General features: G+C 49.7%; 1 protein-coding gene across 1 annotated transcript in view; it reads left to right on the plus strand.

Moving 5' to 3' along the window:
- Nucleotides 1-21813, plus strand: part of UPF1 (UPF1 RNA helicase and ATPase) — a 184872-nt gene that overhangs the window by 74945 nt on the left and 88114 nt on the right. Inside the window, exons 9-10 of the mRNA XM_075352561.1 lie at nucleotides 11004-11112; nucleotides 19103-19262. Of these exons, the coding sequence (XP_075208676.1) occupies nucleotides 11004-11112; nucleotides 19103-19262 (269 nt within the window). The remainder of the gene's footprint in view (nucleotides 1-11003; nucleotides 11113-19102; nucleotides 19263-21813) is intronic.

The raw sequence follows: 21813 nt of genomic DNA on the forward strand, positions 1-21813 counted from the left end.
ATCCCTCCGCTCTGTCATCGCTTCGATGTCTCAAGGAGACTTCCTAGCATCAATCGACATCAGGGATGCCTATCTCCATGTGCCGATCGCTCCAGAGCATAAACGCTTCCTGCGTTTCGCCATTGGACGGACACCTTCAGTTGTGGCACTGCCTTTCGGCCTGGCGACAGCCCCACGGGTCTTCACCAAGGTCAAGGCATCCGTTGTGGCAGTCCTACACTCTCAGGGCCACTCGGTGATCCCGTACTTAGACGATCTCCTAGTCAAGGCACCCTCCCGGGTGGCATGTCAACACAGTCTGACCGTTGCTCTGGAGACTCTCCAGAGGTTCGGGTGGATCAGCAATTTACCAAAGTCAAAATGGAATCCGACCCAATCACTGAATTGCCCCGCGATGGAGTTTCATACTCTCTCAGCGATAGTCAAGCTACCGCTGGACAAACAGCGTTCGCTGCAAACAGGGGTGCAATCTCTCCTTCGGGCCCAGTCACACCCCTTCAGGCGCCTCATGCACTTCCTGGGGAAGATGGTGGCAGCAATGGCAGTTCCCTTTGCGCAGTTTCATCTGCGTCCACTCCAATGGGACATTCTCCGCAAATGGGACAAGAGGTCAACATCCTTAGATAGGAACGTCTCTCTTTCTCTGGCAGCCAAGACCTCTCTTCAGTGGTGGCTTCTTCCCTCTTCTCTGGCGAAGGGAAAATCTTCCTGCCCCCATCCTGGGCTGTGGTCACGACGGACGCGAGTCTGTCAGGGTGGGGAGCGGTTGTTCTCCACCACAGGGCTCAGGGAACCTGGACTCCGACAGAGTCCTCCCTTCAGATCAATGGTCTGGAGATAAGGGCAGTGTATCTAGCCCTAAAAGCGTTCCTCTGGCAATTCTGCCCAGAGTGTTGCGCAAGATCAGGTCCGGCTGCCGCCACGCCATCCTCGTCGCTCCAGACTGGCCGAGGAGGTCGTGGTTCCCGGACCTGTGGCACCTCACGGTGGGTCAACCGTGGGCGCTCCCAGGCAGACCAGACTTGCTGTCTCAAGGGCCATTTTTTCCATCTGAATTCTGCGGCCCTCAACCTGACTGTGTGGCCATTGAGTCCCGGCTCCTAGCGTCCTCAGGGTTATCTCAAGAGGTCATTACCACTATGAGACAGGGCAGGAAACCAACGTCAGCCAAGATCTATCACAGGACTTGGAGGGTCTCCTTAGCCTGGTGCCCTGATAAGGGGTTTACCCCCCGGCCGTTTGCCTTACCCACGTCTCATTCCTTCCTTCAATCCGGAAGGGACAAGGGTTTGTCTCTCGGCTCTCTCAAGGGACAAGTATCGGCGCTTTCCGTGTTTTTTCAAAAGCGTCTAGCCAGGTTCCGCAGGTCCGCACGTTCCTGCAGGGAGTTTGCCACATAGTCCCACCTTACAAGCGGCCGCTGGAACCCTGGGATCTCAACAGGGTTCTACGGGCTCTTCAGAGACCACCTTTGGGCCGCTGCGGGATGTCTCTCTATCACGTCTTTCGCAGAAGGTGGCATTTCTAGTGGCAGTTACATCACTCCAAAGTGTCAGAGCTTGCAGCGTTATCATGCAAAGCCCCCTTCCTGGTATTTCACCAGGATAAGGTGGTTCTGCGTCCGGTCCCGGACTTTCTCCCTAAGGGGTGTCCCCTTTTTCATCTCAATCAGAAGATCTCCTTACCTTCTTTTTGCCCTCATCCAATTCACCAATGTGAAAAGGATTGGCATTTGTTAGATCTAGTGAGAGCAATCCGGATCTACGTGTCTCGCACGGCGCCACTGTGCCGTTCTGATGCGCTCTTTGTTCTTGTCGCTGGCCAGCGTAAGAGTTCGCAGGCTTCCAAGTCAACCTTGGCTCGGTGGATCAAGGAACCGATGGTTGAAGCCTACCGTTCTTCAGGGCTTCCGATTCCTTCAGGGCTGAAAGCCCATTCTACCAGAGCCGTAGGGGCGTCTTGGGCATTGAGACACTGGGCTACGGCTCAGCAGGTGTGTCAGGCAGCTACCTGGTCGAGTCTGCACACTTTCACGAAACACTATCAGGTGCATACCTATGCTTCGGCGGATGCCAGTCTAGGTAGGCGAGCCCTTCAGGCGGCGGTTCCCACCTGTAAGAGGAGGGCCGTTGTTGGCTCTTTTTATCGGGGTATTCTTTTACCCACCCAGGGACTGCTTTTGGACGTCCCATTTGTCTGGGTCTCCCAATGGAGCGACAAAGAAGGGAATTTTGTTTACTTACCGTAAATTCCTTTTCTTCTAGCTCCTATTGGGAGACCCAGCACATGCCCCTGTTCCCTTCGGGCTGTTGTTCTTTTGTGTACACATGTTGTTCATGTTGAATTTTTCTTTTGGTTCATGGTTTTCAGTTCTCCGAACATCCTTCGGATTGAATTTACCTTAGACCAATTTTTAAGTTGCCTCCTTCCTGCTTTTGCACCAAAACTGAGGAGCCCGTGATGCACGGGGGGGTGTATAGGTAGAGGGGAGGGGTTACACTTTTTAAAGTGTAATACTTTGTGTGGCCTCCGGAGGCAGTAGCTATACACCCAATTGTCTGGGTCTCCCAATAGGAGCTAGAAGAAAAGGAATTTACGGTAAGTAAACAAAATTCCCTTCTTTATACACAGCTTTACAGCACACACATTATATACACTCTCTGGTGCATATACACAACTCATGGGCTTCTCTGAGGGAACAGCTAGCTTTGGAGTTTGAGATCCTAGATGTGGTAAAGAAGTTTTATCCTCCTTGGAAGTGCCTATACAAGAAGAGGGTGAAGTCAGACGGCACTTGAAGAACAATAATCAACTTGAGGGCCTAGACAGATTCCTAGAAGTCCAGACATTAAAGATGGCGTTTGTAAGATCAACCATAAGGCTGCTTTCACACTTGCGTTGAACGGCATCTGTAGCATTGCGTTGTGTGACGTATGCATTTCATATAGTGGCACAACGGATGCTATGAATTGTACAAAATAACGGAATTTGTTAGGTTTTTTTTTTTCTTGACTTTACACATCTGGGCATGCGCAGTTGTGTAAAGACGGATGCATTAACGGAATCTGTCAAATCACGTATTCTAACGGAATCCGCCACGATAGGAGTCCATTATAAAAACGGACGCCGACGGAATTCTGCAGGTTGCGTTTTTTGACACTCCACCAAGTGCAGAAAAACGCTACATGCAGCGTTCCATCCGCCAGGCGGATTGAACCTCGTCGGCTGACGGATGCAACGCAAGGCCATCCGTTGCTATCCGTAGCTAATCTATGAAGTCTATGAAGAATAAAACTGTTTCCTGCAACAGTTGCCGTAATTCCTCAAGGCTGCGGATAGCAACGGATGCCATTCAACGCAAGTGTGAAAGCAGCCTAAGGATGCTTTTTCTAGGTTGTTATATAACGGTCCTTGATCTGATGGATGAGTATTATCATGTGCCAATACAAATGGAATACCAGAAGTCCCTCAGGGTCGCTTTCAATATAAAAGGAGACACTTCCAGTGTAGAGCCCTTCTGTTCAGACTGGCAGTAGCCCCTCGAGTCTTTACAAAAATTATAGCAGAAGTGATGGCTCACCTTTGAGAGATGCACTAGTAGTCTATACATTCAAAAGCTGGACATCTGGGCAATATATCGGAGTCAACAAAAGTCGATTCATGACAATGTCTTTGTTCTGGCGTAACAAACATGGCCATGGGGGTGGCTCATATGCTTCATAACAGTGAGATCACAATGTCCATACAAAGCATTGGGTAACGCATATTATAAGAGTCTGGAATGGTGGCCTGAAAAAAAGTTGAAGCCTCGACTTTTTAATTTCATCATAAGAAGCGTTGTCTCGAGTCTACAAAAAAAGTACGAAAAGTGGACATTAAAAGATTGTAAAAAGGTTATTTGAAACAATGAGATGAGTCAATAGACTAGGCTCTAATGGGTGCATATAGGTCTGAAAGAAAAAGGGGATAATGGATTGAGAAATTAAAGGAACTGTCAAGTTCAGTGGAGGAAACGTGATATGGGATTTCACAGCCATAGGCGTCAGATACTTGACCAGGATTGATGGTGGTGTCAATGCTGAACAGATGCCAGATGGAGTCTAGAGTAATCCTGCTGCCTCATTATAGGGAATGGACCGGTCGGTGCTTGATGTGCCTCTCCTGACGAAACTGCCTAGTTGCAGCAATATGATATATACCATGCCAGAGACCCCGCACAGCCGCCGCAAACCCCGCACCAGCCCAGCCGCCGCAGCCCCTGCACAGCTGCCGCAACATTCCCCCGGCCCATTGCGACCCCTCTCCACCACCCTGGTAAGCTACATTCAGATTATAAGACTCACTCCTCACTTTTCCTTCCTAAAATTTTGGAGAAAAGTACATCCTTTAGTCCGAAAAATATGGTAATTCTGTTTTTCTTCAGCGCTCTATTGGGAGACCCAGACGATTGAGACCCAGACGATTGGGGTATAGCTACTGCCCTCTGGAGGCCACACAAAGCACTACACTAAAAGTGCAAGGCCCCTCCCCCTCTGGCTATACCCCCCCCGTGGTATCACGGGTTCTCCAGTTTTAGCTTTGTGTGCGAAGGAGGTCAGACATTCCATGCATAGCTCCACAGATTTTAGTCAGCAGTAGCTGCTGACTGTTTCGGATGGAAGAAAAGAGGACACATATAGTGTTCCCAGCATGCTCCCTTCTCACCCCTGGATGGTGTTGTAAGGTTGAGGTACCTATTGCTGGTACAGGGCTGGAGCCTGACATGCTGTTTTCCTTCCACATCCCCTGGTAGGGCTCTGTGGAAGTGGGATCCTGCCGGCCTCTCAGCTCTGACGCCGGGCTCCATCCACAGACCCATTAGAACCTGATGGAGACGGAGCAGGAGTACGATCAGGGACAGGCCCTGCATCATACAGGTACTCTGTGTCCCCGGCAGGCACAGACACACTCCGGGCTGGCTGGGTGTTGTAGTGCGCCGGGGACCGCAACGTGGAGTTGGTGTCCCTACAGATTACTGGGGGACTTTTTTGTGTATGGGAACGCAGCGCCGACCCCCTCTGGACCGGGCGGCGCTGCTGTGACTTGTGGTGCGCCGGGGATCCGCCGTCCGCGCTTTTACGGCGGCGGCGGTTATAAATTTAGTCCCCGGCTTTTTGGGCCTAGGACGCCGGCAGCTCCGATTCGTTCCCGCCCCCACCCTGTCATTCAGGGTAGGGGAGAGACGCTGTTCGCTAGCAGCGACGAGGGCTGGAGCCTGATTTACATGCTCCAGCCCTCTCACTTGGCACAGAGGGAAGCAGGCTTCCCGCTCTTGGCCAGGAACGCCCAGGGCCCGCCCCCCTTCCTCTCTCGAGACGCCGGCAGCCATTACATGCATGCCTGGCTGGAGGAAGGACGCAAGGCTCTGGGAGACCTGGACTAGGGGCTATCTGGCGACCACACACCCGCTTTTTTAAGCGGGCGGTAAGCGATTTTTCTGTGCTGGTCCCTCTAGTGCCTCACGGTGTATCGGTGTACTGTGTACAGATATATAGATATTGTATTTCTTGCACTGTGAGGTCGCTTCTGGCTGCATATCCCAGATCGCTCTGTGGAAGCAGCAACATGTCATCCTCAAAACGCAAGGCGGCCAAGGCAAAAAGGGCTGTGTATACTGCGTGTGCTGCATGTGGGGCTAATCTACCAGCAGGCTCCGATGACCCCCATTGTGTGCAATGCTCCGACCCGGTGCTGCTTCGCCAGCCGGAGTCAGGAGAGGTAGCGACCCAGGCTGAGACGCTTGTAAGTTCTGCCCCGGTGACAGGGACAGACTTTGCAGTTTTTGCAGATAATATGTCTGTGTCTATGGCAAAAATCCTTGAAACCTTGCAATCTATGCATGGGGCTCAGTCTCTGGGCACGGCGAGGCCTCTGTCCTCAGGTCCCCCTTACTTGGAATGTATCCAGCCCACAGGGGGGTCCCCGGCTTCACAGGCCGAGGATTATGACTCAGATGATGGCCCCAGCCACCCTAAGCGAGCTCGCTGGGAAAGACCCTCGACGTCTTCACACTGCTCAGGGTCTCAGCGCAATCAGTCTCCCTGTGATGTGTCTGATGAGAGTGATCAGGAATCCACTCCTGGAACCCCTCTCAACCTGGATACCCCGGATGGGGATGCCATGGTAAACGACCTTATCTCAGCCATCAATAGGCTGTTGGATATTTCTCCCCCAGCCCCTTCAGCAGAAGAGGCGGCTGCGGAGCAGGAGAAGTTTCGTTTCCTTTATCCCAAGCGTAAATTGAGTGCTTTGTTAGATCACTCTGACTTCAGAGAATCAATCCAGAAGCACGACGCTCACCCAGAAAGGCGTTTCTCTAAACGATCTAAAGATACGCGTTTCCCTTTCCCCCCTGAGGTGGTCAAGCGCTGGACACAGTGTCCAAAGGTAGACCCCCCGATTTCCAAACTTGCAGCTAGATCCATAGTTGCAGTGGAGGATGGCGCTTCACTTAAAGATGCCAATGACAGACAGATGGACCTTTGGTTAAAATCTGTCTATGAAGCTATCGGCGCGTCGTTTGCTCCGGCATTCGCAGCCGTATGGGCACTCCAGGCTATTTCAGCTGGCTTAGCAAAAGTGGATGCTATCATGCATCCAGCAGTGCCGCAAGTGGCGCACCTTACCACGCAGATGTCGGCGTTTGCGTCTTACGCTATCAATGCGGTCCTAGAATCTACCAGTCGCACCTCAATGGCGTCCGCCAATTCGGTAGTTTTGCGCAGAGCCTTGTGGTTAAAGGACTGGAAAGCAGATGCTGGTTCCAAAAAATGTTTAACCAGTTTGCCTTTGTCTAGAGATAGACTGTTTGGCGAGCCATTGGCTGACATCATTAAGCAGTCCAAGGGTAAAGACTCCTCTTTACCACAACCCAGAACATCCAAACCTCAGCAGAAAAAGTGGCAGCAGAGGTTTCAGTCCTTTCGAGGTTCGGGCAAGACACCATTTACCTCGTCCAAAGGGACTCAGAGGACGCAAAGAAACTCAGATTCGTGGCGGACTCACACACGCCCCAAGAAAGCAAATGGAGGTACCGCTTCCAAAGCGGCTACCTCATGACTTCCAGCCCCCCCCTCCGCATCGCCGGTCGGGGGCAGGCTCTCCCGCTTTTCCGGCATTTGGATGTCACAGGTCAAAGACCGGTGGGTGACGGACATTTTGTCTCGCGGGTACAGAATCGAGTTCAATTCTCGTCCTCCAGCTCGGTTCTTCAGAACCTCCCCACATCCAGACCGAGCAGATGCTCTGCTGCAGGCGGTGGATTCCCTAAAAGCGGAAGGAGTGGTGATCCCAGTCCCTCCTCAGGAACAAGGGCAAGGGTTTTACTCCAATCTCTTTGTGGTTCCAAAAAAGGACGGCTCGTTCCGTCCTGTTCTGGACCTAAAACGGCTCAACAAACATGTGCACGCCAGGAGGTTCCGGATGGAAACCCTCCGCTCTGTCATTGCCTCAATGTCCAGAGGAGACTTCCTTGCCTCAATAGACATCAAAGATGCTTATCTCCACGTGCCAATTGCTACAGAACATCAACGTTTTCTACGTTTTGTGATAGGAGACGACCATTTTCAGTTCGTAGCTCTTCCATTTGGTCTGGCGACAGCCCCACGGGTCTTCACCAAGGTCATGGCGGCGGTGGTAGCAGTCTTGCACTCTCAGGGACACTCGGTGATCCCTTACCTAGACGACTTATTGGTCAAAGCTCCCTCTCAGGAGGCATGTCAGCACAGCCTGAATGCTACGCTGGAGACTCTACAGTCTTTCGGATGGATCATCAACTTTCCAAAGTCGATCCTATCACCGACTCAGTCACTAACGTATCTTGGCATGGAGTTTCATACTCTAGCAGCGATAGTGAAGCTGCCGCTGAACAAGCAGCGGTCACTACAGACAGGGGTGCAATCTCTCCTGCAGGGCCAGTTGCATCCCTTGCGGCGTCTCATGCATTTCCTAGGGAAGATGGTGGCAGCCATGGAAGCAGTTCCCTTTGCGCAGTTTCATCTGCGCCCACTTCAATGGGACATTCTCCGCCAATGGGACGGGAAGTCAACGTCCCTGGACAGGAAAGTCTCGCTTTCCCAGACGGCCAAGGACTCTCTACAATGGTGGCTCCTTCCCACCTCATTATCTCAGGGAAGATCCTTCCTGCCCCCATCCTGGGCAGTAGTTACGACAGATGCGAGTCTGTCGGGGTGGGGAGCAGTGTTTCTCCACCACAGGGCTCAGGGGACGTGGACTCCGCAGGAGTCCACCCTTCAGATCAATGTTCTGGAAATCAGAGCAGTGTATCTTGCCCTACTAGCCTTCCAGCAGTGGCTGGAAGGAAAGCAGATCCGAATCCAATCGGACAACTCCACAGCGGTGGCATACATCAACCACCAAGGAGGGACGCGCAGTCGGCAAGCCTTCCAAGAAGTCCGGCGCATTCTAATGTGGGTGGAGGACAGAGCATCCACCATATCCGCGGTTCACATCCCAGGCGTAGAAAACTGGGAAGCAGACTTCCTCAGTCGCCAGGGCATGGACGCAGGGGAATGGTCCCTTCACCCGGACGTGTTTCAGGAAATCTGTCGCCGCTGGGGAGTGCCGGACGTCGACCTAATGGCATCCCGGCACAACAACAAGGTCCCGGCATTCATGGCGAGGTCGCGCGATCAAAGAGCTCTGGCGGCAGACGCCTTGGTTCAAGATTGGTCGCAGTTTCAGCTCCCTTACGTGTTTCCGCCTCTGGCGCTCTTGCCCAGAGTGCTACGCAAGATCAGATCCGAGTGCAGCCGCATCATACTCATCGCTCCAAACTGGCCGAGGAGGTCGTGGTATCCGGATCTGTGGCATCTCACGATCGGTCGACCGTGGTCACTGCCAGACCGACCAGACTTACTGTCCCAAGGGCCGTTTTTCCATCAGAATTCTGCGGCCCTGAACCTGACTGTGTGGCCATTGAGTCCTGGATCCTAGCATCTGCAGGATTATCTCAAGGAGTGGTTGCCACAATGAGACAAGCTAGAAAGTCGAATTCTGCTAAGATCTACCACAGAACGTGGAAGATTTTCTTATCCTGGTGCTCGGCCCAGGGAGTGTCTCCCTGGCCATTTGCATTACCCAAGTTTCTTTCCTTCCTGCAATCGGGGTTAGAAAAGGGCTTGTCGCTCAGCTCCCTTAAAGGGCAAGTTTCGGCACTATCCGTGTTTTTTCAGAAGCGTCTAGCACGTCTTCCTAAGGTGCGCACGTTCCTGCAGGGGGTCTGTCATATTGTGCCCCCGTACAAGCGACCGTTAGATCCATGGGATCTGAACAGGGTACTAGTTGCTCTCCAGAAGCCGCCCTTCGAGCCTCTGAAGGAAGTTTCCTTTTCTCGGCTGTCGCAGAAAGTGGCGTTTCTTGTTGCGATCACATCGCTTCGGCGAGTGTCTGAGCTGGCAGCTCTGTCATCCAAGGCTCCCTTCCTGGTGTTCCACCAGGACAAGGTTGTGCTGCGCCCCATTCCGGAGTTTCTTCCTAAGGTCGTATCCTCTTTTCATCTTAATCAGGATATTTCCTTGCCTTCTTTTTGTCCTCATCCGGTTCACCGGTATGAAAAGGACTTACGTTTGCTAGATCTGGTGAGAGCACTCAGAATCTACATTTCCCGCACGGCGCCCATACGCCGTGCCGATGCACTTTTTGTCCTTGTCGCTGGTCCGCGCAAGGGGTTGCAGGCTTCTAAAGCCACCCTGGCTCGATGGATCAAAGAACCAATTCTTGAGGCCTACCGTTCTGCGGGGCTTCCGGTTCCTTCAGGGCTAAAAGCCCACTCAACCAGAGCCGTGGGTGCGTCCTGGGCATTACGTCACCAGGCTTCGGCTCAACAGGTGTGCCAGGCAGCTACCTGGTCCAGTCTGCACACTTTCACCAAGCATTATCAGGTGCATACCTATGCTTCGGCGGATGCCAGCTTAGGTAGAAGAGTCCTGCAGGCGGCAGTGACACCCCCGTAGGGGAGGGCTGTTTTGCAGCTCTAACATGAGGTATTTATTTACCCACCCAGGGACAGCTTTTGGACGTCCCAATCGTCTGGGTCTCCCAATAGAGCGCTGAAGAAGAAGGGAATTTTGTTACTTACCGTAAATTCCTTTTCTTCTAGCTCTTATTGGGAGACCCAGCACCCGCCCTGTTGTCCTTCGGGATGTTTTTTTGTTGTTTGCGGGTACACATGTTGTTCATGTTGAACGGTTTTTCAGTTCTCCGATGTTATTCGGAGTTAATTTGTTTAAACCAGTTATTGGCTTCCTCCTTCTTGCTTTGGCACTAAAACTGGAGAACCCGTGATACCACGGGGGGGGTATAGCCAGAGGGGGAGGGGCCTTGCACTTTTAGTGTAGTGCTTTGTGTGGCCTCCAGAGGGCAGTAGCTATACCCCAATCGTCTGGGTCTCAATCGTCTGGGTCTCCCAATAAGAGCTAGAAGAAAAGGAATTTACGGTAAGTAACAAAATTCCCTTCTTCTTCACAGCCAAATGGTATGAAGTTTTGTAACACACCTGTAGTGTGTGTAGTATTATAAAAATACGAGTTTAGTGACAGGCATGTTAAACAAAGAGGAAGGAAGAGAGAAGGCACTAAATTTATGCAAAAAATAGTATTTATTTAAACATCAAAAATATTTATTCAAAAATGGAAAACAGTCATAAAGTATTTGTAATTTGCAAGAAAAATGTAAAAATGAGGCCACAGGAGGTGGATGGAAAATCGATGGGTTACTAAGGAACGCAATAATAAACCCAAAACACCTACCCTGTACCCTGCTGATGGAACAAGTAGGAGACTAGTCGTGGATCAGAGAGGTGAAATTGCCAAGGGGAAGGGATGTAGAACCCCCCAAAGTTCAAAAATGAAATGTAATAACGTAGATGCTATGTAATAAAGTCTAACTCTGTTGGCATTGCACTTCTTCATAACGTTGTTGTATGGCTTAACTGGACTTTTTAGATTATGGTGATGAAATTGCCATAGAGCTGAGAAGCAGTGTCGGTGCTCCAGTGGAAGTGACTCACAATTTCCAAGTGGATTTTGTATGGAAATCAACTTCATTTGACAGGTATGTAACCTGCATGTATACTTATTCACATAGTGAAGCCATTAAACAAAATCTTTTATAAATAGCAGTTGTAAGTAGTATTGTTTATTATTGCTGGGTTAAACAAGTATTGAAAAGGAGATCAACCTTAGGCCATGTGTGCACACTGCGGGTTTGTTTCTCCAGCGAAAAACGCACCCTCTGGCAGAAAACCGCACCTACCTGCGGAATAAACACACCAAAAACGCATGTGTTTTTGGAACGGATTTACCGCATTTTTTACCTGCATTTTTTTAACATTGTCAATGGCAAAACACAGTGAAAAACGCAGAAAAGTAGTGACATGCTGCTTCTTTTTGCTCCAGAGATTCTGCAGCAAAACCTGTAAGGAAAAAAGAAGCAACGTGCGCACAGCATTTTGGATTTCTCATAGACTTTGCTGGGGAAGGACTGCATGAAGTTTATGAACAAACTGCACCAATTCTGCAGCAAAAAATGCAGTGTGCGCGCAGAGCCTAACCTTTCTAGTACTCCAGGAGATGTATGTGAAGTCTTTTTTGCTCCACGTGCGTTTTACCCCAAAAGCCAAGGAACTAATGATGTGATATCACAATGTGAAATCCCAAAAACTATCCTAATTTGTGTTGTTGTTTTTTTTCCTTCTTCTTTAAAACAAGTTCTGATTTTGGCAAAAATTACTTTGGCACTGGATCTTTACCAAGCAAATATGACCCAGCTAATTTTTCGGATGTGTTTTGGTTGTTGTTTTTTTTTTCTTTTCTTTCGATTTTTCGTTCTTTTATGACAAAAGTAACAAACTTGAGGCAGAGTTTACATGTCCTGTAATTTATTTTTGTTTTGTGGGGGTTGTTTGTCCTCTTTAATCCAAATGTTCACTCCCTTCTGTACCCACAAGGTGCTTAAACCACAGTTAGCATCCACATGTTTGACATTAACGTAGTGAGGAGTGCCCTGTTATTTTACGTGTAGGGGACTGCAGAAGTACAAGCTGGGTACACTGTATTGGGCACTACAATGGCATATTTGTAATTTTCACTCCACTGCATGTTTGTTTCTGGAAACCGCCCACAGAGTAAAGTCACTAAACCCATAGATGACTGCCCATAGAGGTGTAAATTCTAATAAAGGCTCACTTGAGGGAGGTCTCCACTGTTTAGGCACATCAGGGGCTCTGCAAATGGTGTCCACAAACTATTCTAGAAAAATCTGCACCTTAAATGTCAAATAGCACCCCTCCCCTTCCGAGCCCTGCTGTTTGGCCAAATAGTAGTTTTCCACCACCTATTGGGTATCGCTGTACTCAGGAGAAATAGCACAGCAAATTCTACAGTCCATTTTCTCCTACTAAACTCAATATTTTTGTGGGGAAATGTGACTTTTTTTTCTTCATCGTTCCTTATGGGAGACCCAGACAATGGGTGTATAGCTTCTGCCTCCGGAGGACACACAAAGTACTACACTCAAACGTGTAGCTCCTCCCTCCTAGCATATACACCCCCTGGTAGCCAGTCCTAGCCAGTTTCAATGCTTTGTGTTCAGGAGGTCACACACACACACACACACATGCATTCTCTGATTTTTGATTTTTTTTTTTTGGATTTCAAAGATTTGGAAGAAAAGCGGGTCCAGTCTGGACTCCCGGCATGTCCCTTCTCACCCCACTGTGTCGGCGGTGCTGTTAAGGTTGACTTTATAAGGCTGGAGCCTTCACATGCCGCGCTCCTTCAACATCCTCTGAGAGGCTCTGGTTTGAAGTGGGAGCCATCTCGGTTCTCACTGCTTTGCAGGAGACCGGTCTCCATCCGCAGCCCTGTTCAGGATCCTGTCGGAAGGAGCGTTTAACCCCTCTCCAGGGACATGGCCCTGCGTCTCAAAGCTAAGTATTGAGACGTTTTTACCGCTGAAAGTGGTCCTTCCAGGGGTCCCTTGTGACTTTATTTATTGGGGACAGTATGTTATATCACTGTGTTAACATTTCCGGCCGTTCCCCAGTTTTCACTGGAGAACCGCGCCGACGGTGCCTGCACGCTGGCCGCATTCTTAAATCTAGGCCCCGGCTTCGCCTGAGGCCTAGTTTCGATTATCCTCCCCTGCATGTCAGTCAGTACAGAGGGACAGCGTGGCTCCGCCCAGCGGCTGTTCTGCACAGGGAGCGGACACTCCTCACTGAGGAAGGATTCCCTCCCCTGTATACTTCATTTGCCCGCTCTCAGAGTAGGCCCCGCCCCCTCTCCTCGCTCCGGTCGCCATTTTCTCAGCGTTCTCTGTGTCTGCATAGGCACAGAGATACCTCATTGTGACAAATGGGGGCCTGGGCTGGGGGACTGGAGGGCACAGTAATGTATGTTAAACTGTCTGGCTAGCCACAACCTTCGGTTGTGCAGCTGCTTATATTCTCTGTTATACTCTGCTGGGGGGCTTTCTGGAGATGCATTCTCTCACAGAGCCCCCACTTCTGCAGCATGTCTCACATCAGAGCAAGGCTGCAAGGCTGTTTTTCTTATATGCATAAACAGTGATTCCTCAGCTTGGAGGGTCCCTCCAGCTGCTCCGGCTCCGGTGGTGCTGAGCATGCATTAGCCCCCCCTCAGGGCGCTTCTGCTGCTACAGCTCGCTCAGCAAAGCTCTCAGAGGACTCTTCATCTGGTCTCAGAAGAGGACTCCTAGTCCACCCGTCCTCCTAAAATGGAGACGCAGGGTCCCCTGTCCCCCCGCAGCTCTGATTCACGAGCTGACTCACTGGACAAAGAGGATGTCCTTACTGGGGGTTCGGAGTCCGAAGGTGATGCAGAAGAGGTGGTCAAGGTGCTAATGATTTGATTGCGCCCATTATATTTGTACTGGACCTCGATCCGCCTGTATCAGGGGACTATCCCCCCTCTGGCAGACAGACATCAGTATACCTTAAAGAGAACAAGGAGTGTGTTCCTTAACCACTCCAGTTTTCAGCGCACCGTGACCAAGCCCAGAGCTTGTCCTGACAGACGCTCCCATTAAAGCGTGGTTCTGATGATTTTTTCCCCCTTCCACCAGAGGTGGTCAAGGAGTGGGCTCATTCACAAAGGGTGGTCCCTCCGGTGTCTAGTGTTTCAGCCCGGATAGTTGTATCTGTGGCTGACGGCAAAGGATCCACTGTACATTACTTCGGTACTGGACCTCAACCCGCCAGTATCAGAGGAGCAACCCTCTCTGGCACAAAGGGGCACCAGTTTACCTTGCCTAAGACAACAACGAGTGTGTTCCTTAACCACTCCAGTTTTTCAGGCCACTGTGACCAAGCCCAGGGTCTGTTCTGGCAAACGCTTCCCAAAGCGTGGTGCTGAGGACGGTTTTCCCCTTCCACCAGAGGTGGTCAAGGAGTGGGCTCATTCACCAAAGGTGATCCCCCCCGGTGTTTAGACCCTCAGCCCGGGCCGTTGTACCAGTGGCTGATGGCTCCTCACTTACGGCTTTGCTGTCCGACAGGTTGTCCTTCTGGCCAAATCTGTATGGAGGCGGCAGGGGACAAGTTCTCCCCAGATTTTGCAGCAGTGTGGGTTTTCAAGGCCATCTCTGCTTCTCTAGAGGAGATGTATTCCCTCACAGGGAATCTATGCCCGAAATGGTTGCCTTAACTTCCAGACTTCAGTCTTTTTTCATCCTCTGCCTTATCTGCCATGCTCGAGACTCTCACCGCTCTGCGGTAGCCTCGGCTAATTTCCTCGCTATCCGCAGGCTCCTATGGCTTCGGAAGTGGAAGGCGGATGCTTCTATAGAAGTTCCTTGCTGGGCTCCCTTTTGCTGGGACCAGACCATTCGGGAACAACTGGATGAAATTATTAAGGAAGCTCTTGGCGGGAAGAGTTCTTCCATGCCATAAACCTAAACCAGGTTACCTGTCCAGGGCAGGAATCAGTCGAGGTTTCGTTCCTTTCGTTCCTCCATCTGATCGTTCTCTAAGTCCTCGGCCTCGTCCACTAGCTCAGCCAAGGATCGTAAACCCAAATGACGCACGAAGCCGCGTCCTCAGAAGACCGCAGGAGATGCTGCCACTAAGTCAGCCTCCTCCTGGCTATCTGGCCACGCCAGCAACGTCCTTGGTCGGTGGCAGGCTCTCCCATTTTGGCGACGTATGTTTTTAACACGTCTCCGATCAGGGGGTGCGAGATACCATCTCCCACGGCTAGGATAGAATTCTATCCAGCCCGCCAAACAGATTTTTTTTCTGTCAACTCTCCCCTGCTCCAAGGCCGCCGCCTTCTCACAGGCTGGGGCATTCTTGCAGGCCACTGGAGTAATTGTACCGGTTCCCGACTGGGAACGGTTCTGAGATTTCTGCTTAAATCTATTCCTAGTACCCGAGGAGGGCGGTGCCTTCCGACCTGGATCTCAAGCTTCTCAAGCATGTTCAGGTGCGGCGTTTTCGCATGGAGTCTCTGCGGTCAATCGTTGACCTAAAGAGATTCCCTAGCATCCATCGACATCAGATATGCCTATCTGCATGTGCCAATCTCAGTTCCAACCAGCGTTGGCTACGTTTTGCAATCAGAGTGGTCCAATTCGTGGTTCTTCCCTTGGGGTTAGCCACGGCCCCTCGAGTATTCTCAAAGTCGGGGCAGCTGTGATTGCGGTCCTGCACCCCTTGGGGTTGGCAGCGATCCTTTTATCCTAGACAGCCTTCTAGTCTGGGCTTCAGCCAGTGCAGACTGTTAGCGGAGTGCCTCGCTCACTCTCGCCACTCTGACCAATTCGGGTGGTTTGTCATTCTGTCCAAGTCCACTCTGACTTCGACCCAGAAGTTCACATACCCAGGGACGCAATTCGAGACTCTGTCGGCACTTGTGAAGCTGCCCTTAGTCAAACAGCAGTCCCTCCGCTGGTGGTCGACGTCGTTCCATCAGGCACCTAATACAGGTGCTGGGTCAGTTGGTGGTGTCAACGGAAGCGATTCCCTTGCCCAGTTCCATCTGCGTCCTCTGCGGCTGGATATTTTCCGCTGTTGGAACAAGCGGACTCCCTCCTTCCACGGAGTGGTGGCTTCGCCACAGACCAGGGGCTCGTTTCACTGGTGGCTTCGGCCCCTCTGTCTCAGGGACGCTCCTTCCTGGCTCCGTCCCGGGTGATCCTCTCCAAGATGCTAGTCTATCCGGCTGGGGAGCAGTATATCTCCACCTTGGAGCGCAGGGCACTTGGACTCTGTCCGAATCAGCCCTCTGGATCAATGTGCTGGAATTCAGAGCTGTGTTCTAGCTCTCCAAGCCTTTTCGTCATCTGTTGACGGCCAGGCACATTCGAGTCCAGTCAGACAACGCTACAGCGTTTGCCTACATCAACCTCCAGGACGGGACATCACTGTTGGAGGTTCATCGCATTCTTCTGTGGACGGAGGATTCCTAGTCCACCATATCCGCAGCCCACATCCCAGATGTGGAAAGTTGGGAGGCAGATTGTCTCAGCCGTCAAACCGTGGCTCCACGATCCTCAGGTTTTTGCGGCAGACGCACTGGTTCAAGTTTGGTCCCAGTTTCTTCTGTCTTATGTGTTTCACCCTCTAGTTCTTGCCCCGAGTCCTGCGCAAGATCAGAAAGGAGGGCCGTCGGGTCATTCTCATTACTCCAGACTGACCCAGGCAGGCTTGGTACCCTGACCTGCTCCGTCTGTCCGTAGAGGTGCCATGGCATCTCCCGGACTGTTCCTCTCACGAGGTCCGTCTTTCCCGCCAGAATCTGCGGCTCTCAGATTGACGGCGTGGCTTTTGAGTCATGGATCTTGACAACTTCTGGTATCCCTCCTGAAGTCATCTCCACTATGACTCGAGCTCGGAAGTATTCTTTGGCTTTTTGGCCTTGCTGACCCTTCTGTTCCTTCTACAGTCTGGTCTGCAGCTAGGACTATCCCTCAATTCCCTTAAGGGATAGGTCTCGGCTCTGTCAGTGTTGTACCAGCGGCGTATTGCCCGGCTAGCTCAGGTGCGTTCCTTCATGCAGGGCGCATCTCACATCATTCCGCCTTACCGGCGGCCTTTGGAGCCCTGGGACCTTATTTCGGTCGTCACGGTTTTTGGAAACCCCCCTTTGAGCCTCTTAGGGAGGTTTCTTTGTTTAGTTTTTCATAGAAAGTGGTCTTTCTAGTGGCCATTACTTCCCTCAAGAGAGTCTCTGTTTTGGCTGCACTCTCTTCGGAGTCCCCCCTTTTTGGTTTTTTCATCAAGACAAGGTGGTTCTCCGTCCGACTCCGGATTTTCTCCCTAAGGTGGTTGCTGTTTCCACCTTAACCGGGGCATTTTCCCTGCCTTCTTTTTGTCCGGCTCCTATTCATCGCCTTGAAGAGGCGTTGCATACTCTGGATCTGGTGCGGGTGCTCCGGATCTATGTGTCTCGCACCGCTGTTCCTAGGCGGTGCACCTCTCTTTTGTGCTGACCACTGGTCAGCGTAAGGGCCTCTCGGCATTTAAGCCGACCCTGGCTCGATTGGTTTAGGTCGGCCATTTCCGATACCTACCATTGTACTCAAGTGCCTCTCCCGTCGGGGATCAAGGCACACTTGACCAGAGCTGTTGGTGCCTCTTAGGCTTCAGGCCTAGGCCACGGCTCAGCAGGTCCGTCAGACTGCCACTTGGTCTAGTTTGCATACTTTTTCGTAGCACTACCAAGTGCATGCTCATGCTTCGGCAGATGCGAGCTTGGGCAGACGCATCCTTCAGGCGGCTGTCGCCCATTTGTGAAGTTAGGTTTCGCCTACTTCTCAGTTTCTGTTTATTTCCCACCCATGGACTGCTTTGGAACGTCCCATTGTCTGGGTCTCCCATAAGGAACGATGAAGAAAAAGAGAATTTTGTTTACTTACCGTAAATTCTTTTTCTTATAGTTCCGACATGGGAGACCCAGCACCCTCCCTGTTGCCTGTTGGCAGGTTTCTTGTTCCGTGTGTTATCACCGGCTGTTGTTGTAGACAGAGATTCCGGTTAAATTCCGGGTTTTACTCTATCTCTACTTGTGGGTGGATGTCCTCCTTCAGCTTTTGCACTAAACTGGCTAGGACTGGCTACCAGGGGGTGTATATGCTAGGAGGGAGGAGCTACACGTTTGAGTGTAGTACTTTGTGTGTCCTCCGGAGGCAGAAGCTATACACCCATTGTCTGGGTCTCCCATGTCGGAACTATAAGAAAAAGAATTTACGGTAAGTAAACAAAATTCTTTTTTTTTTTCTTTTTTCACAGCTCAACGTTATAAAGTTGTGTGAAGCACGGTCGGGTTCAAGGTGCTCACCACACATCCAAAAAAAAATCTTAAGTGGTCTAGTTTACAAAATGGGGTCACTTGTGGGGGTTTCTACTGTTTCTTAATATGTAAATCAGCTTTCAAGATCTGTGCTACGGATATAGATCTCACTGAGGAACTACCTCCAGAGATTATTTTAAGGGGATTAAATCCGCACAGAAGTGCTCAGTGCATCACGGCGGGACTAATCATGTATTTGCACCTTCACACAAACCTTTTTTCCATCTATCTCTGGCCTTCTCTGGCTCTATGAAGCTGCATCCGTCAATCAAAGAAGATAAAAGGAAAACTAGCAGGTGGATAAGTGCACTTAAATGTTTGGCCCCATTATGATGCACCGAGCACCTGTACTTATGGTTTTTATGGTCATCCTTTGCTGACAGTCCCCTTAAATGATGAGGGGAGTTACGACTGTGAGATATGTAGATCAGGACTGATACACTGGTAATGTCCCCTTTCATTTAAAATAAGCCCAGAAGGCAGATTCTAAGGGATAGCTGTCCGACCCACTTACATTTTGAGAAAAATGTAGATTTATCTGTAATAAGACATTGGATCAAGGTAACGTTTTATTCAGCTTCCTATGACCTACACGCCCATATAGACGGCTTAGGAGGCTTGGTTCTACTGACAGATTGCCTTTTAAAGCTCTTAATGAGGTATTCAAGGAAAATGAAAACGGTTTCTCCATGATCATGTGTCTTACTAGTTTTTCGACTTACTTTATCTAGAATGCAGAGCGCATTGAAAACCTTTGCTGTAGATGAAACTTCAGTTTCTGGTTACATTTATCACAAACTTTTGGGTCATGAAGTGGAAGATGTAATCATAAAATGCCAGCTTCCCAAGAGGTTCACAGCCCAAGGATTACCAGATCTCAACCATTCCCAGGTAAATTGTGGACCAGGTAGTCTTTGGTTATTTTAGGATTGTCAATTTTTTCTCTGCTTCTGTAACTGAAAAGAACATAATGGAAAATGCAGATATGAAGAGATCCGTAATTCTGCTTTCCTTCAGTATAATTTCCAGAGTCTTTCTTAATGAATATGTTGCAGCAGTGTAATTTATAGCTAAGTTGCACGCCTTTTCGTCTTGTCATTTATTATGAGGGGTATCAAAGGTTTTAAGAGTTCCATTAATATTGTTGAGCATGTGTGAGAGTGTCCATGTGTGTGAATGTCACGTATTAAACCTATAAAGAAAGACTACACATACATACCATAAATAATTAAGAAACATATAGCTTGGTTATTACCATATCAAAAGTCTCACAAGTATCAAATAAGAAATGAGTGGTTATGTACATTAATACTATGAATGTAAAAATATATCTGAAAAAAAGGCTCCAAAATACAGCAATTGGAAAGTGTTACCGGAAGAAATAATTATGGTGGAATAGGGGAAGAATGAATTCACTAAAAGTTGTGAATGTTCCTGATAAAGGTAGATATGTAGGGGGGAAAAGTGCATGTACATAAAATAGTAATTCTCTAAAATAGTAATTCTCTAATGTGCACTATCAACTACAGTGGAACCTCGCTTAACGAGTAACCCACTTAACGAGAATTTCGCTTAACAAGCAAAGCTTTCTGTAAATTTGTAACCCGCTTTACGAGAAAGCTTTGCTGTACGAGCAAAATCCTCACCGCACAAACTTCCGGTTCCGTACATCCACCGCGCTCTAACCCGCACTTGCAGTCCACACAAACATGTACGCACAAAACAAACACGCACGCACACACATACAGTATTATGCTCACCTTACTTTCCGTTCCATCGCCGGCCTCATGGTTCTTGTAGTTCCCCGGTACATCGCGACATCCTCGCGGCGAACTAAAAGTACCATGAGGCCAGCGGTGGAGCGGAAGGTAAGGTGAGCATATATGTGTACCTTCTGTTTCATGACTCCCTCATATGGGTGAGCTCATCCTGATTCATCCACATAAGAGACCACACATGGGACAAAAGGTAAGAAACAGGAAACCTATAGACTAGATCAAACAAACCAAATAATCTCAGATGTTTTCTCCCTAGCCACGCTCATGAAAATTACTTGCAATTAGTAATACATCGAACGGTCTATTCCTGCACACTGCTTCAATGTATGTGCTGGATGCCGTAAGAAACTGTTTGCACAGGAGCTTGTGAACACGTCCCGGCTTGCTACTGCCCACTATGGCCGGAAAACTAGCTAAACCATGGGCGACTGGTGCAGTCGCACAGGGCGCCAGCCGGCAAACATCAGAGGGGGCACCGCATGGAGCAGCAGTTAACTTTAATTTGCTGCTCCTGCTCCACACAGGCTCCAGCAGAGGGCACCCTCCCCTCCTCCGTGCTCTGTGTCCTGTCTGCTCCAGTCTTCACCGGAGAGTTGGGGGAGGGTCACCTGCACTGCTATGGATGGAGAAGCTGCTGAAAACTGCTACTGAGGCTTCTATGTAGGTGAGTTTAATGTGCTGAGTGTCATGTCATGTATTATGTGCTGTCTGTATGTGTTATGTATAAGGTGTGTGTCCTGTATACTGTGCAGTATTTAACTTCTGTCTTTCTAGCTGTGCCTCCCTCTGTCTAGCTGTGCCTCCCTCCCTTTATATAGAGCGAGGGGCTGATAAGTCTTTGGCTTTACCCAGAAAGAAACGAGATAGGGGGATGAAACTTTACATTTATTCCACATACTCTCCACTGATGTCAACACACTTCTTACACCAGTATTCCAAGTTTTGTAAGGCTAGCAAAAAGGATTTTGGTTGTGCCTCAAACCAGGCATCCGTAGCGGCCACGGCATAAGAAATGATGTGAAATTTGGTACTCTTGAGGTGTTTCATCAGGTTTGGAAACTGATGATAGTCGGAGGGAGCTAGATCTGGTGAATAAGGTGGGTGGTCAGGAAACTGGAAGCCCAGCTCTGCCAGTTTTGCCGTGGTCGCTAGTGCAGTGTGAGCGGAGGCATTGTCTTGGAGGAATAAGATTCCTTTGGACAGCTTGCAGTGCCTTTTGGCCTTCAGAGCTGCCTTCAATTGGTCCAAAACTTCAATGTAATGCCTTGGATTGGTGGTGGAATCCTTTTGAAGGTAGTCCACTAGCGGCACACGCTCCTTATCCCAGAACACAGATTCCATCACTTTAGTGGCTGAATTTTGCACCCTGAACTGCTTTGGACGAGGAGAACCACTGTGTTTCCACTCTTTTGATTGCTCCTTGTTTTCAGGGTCCTACAAATAAATTTCAAAAACAGTAGAGAATAAACCCCAATTAAAATATAACTTTTAATATTCTTACTAAAACGGTCCAAGACCAATTTCACAAACAAACATAAATAGATATTGTTCCGAACATGAAGGAACAAATGCTAGGAGGGTGGATGAAGCACACAGACTGGCCCTGAATTAGCCCTAATCAGCCTCTCCCTACCTAGCAATGGAGGGTATTACGCCCTAGGGTT

Source organism: Anomaloglossus baeobatrachus, chromosome 1 (genome assembly GCF_048569485.1).
Source record: "Anomaloglossus baeobatrachus isolate aAnoBae1 chromosome 1, aAnoBae1.hap1, whole genome shotgun sequence".
NCBI lineage: Eukaryota > Metazoa > Chordata > Amphibia > Anura > Aromobatidae > Anomaloglossus > Anomaloglossus baeobatrachus.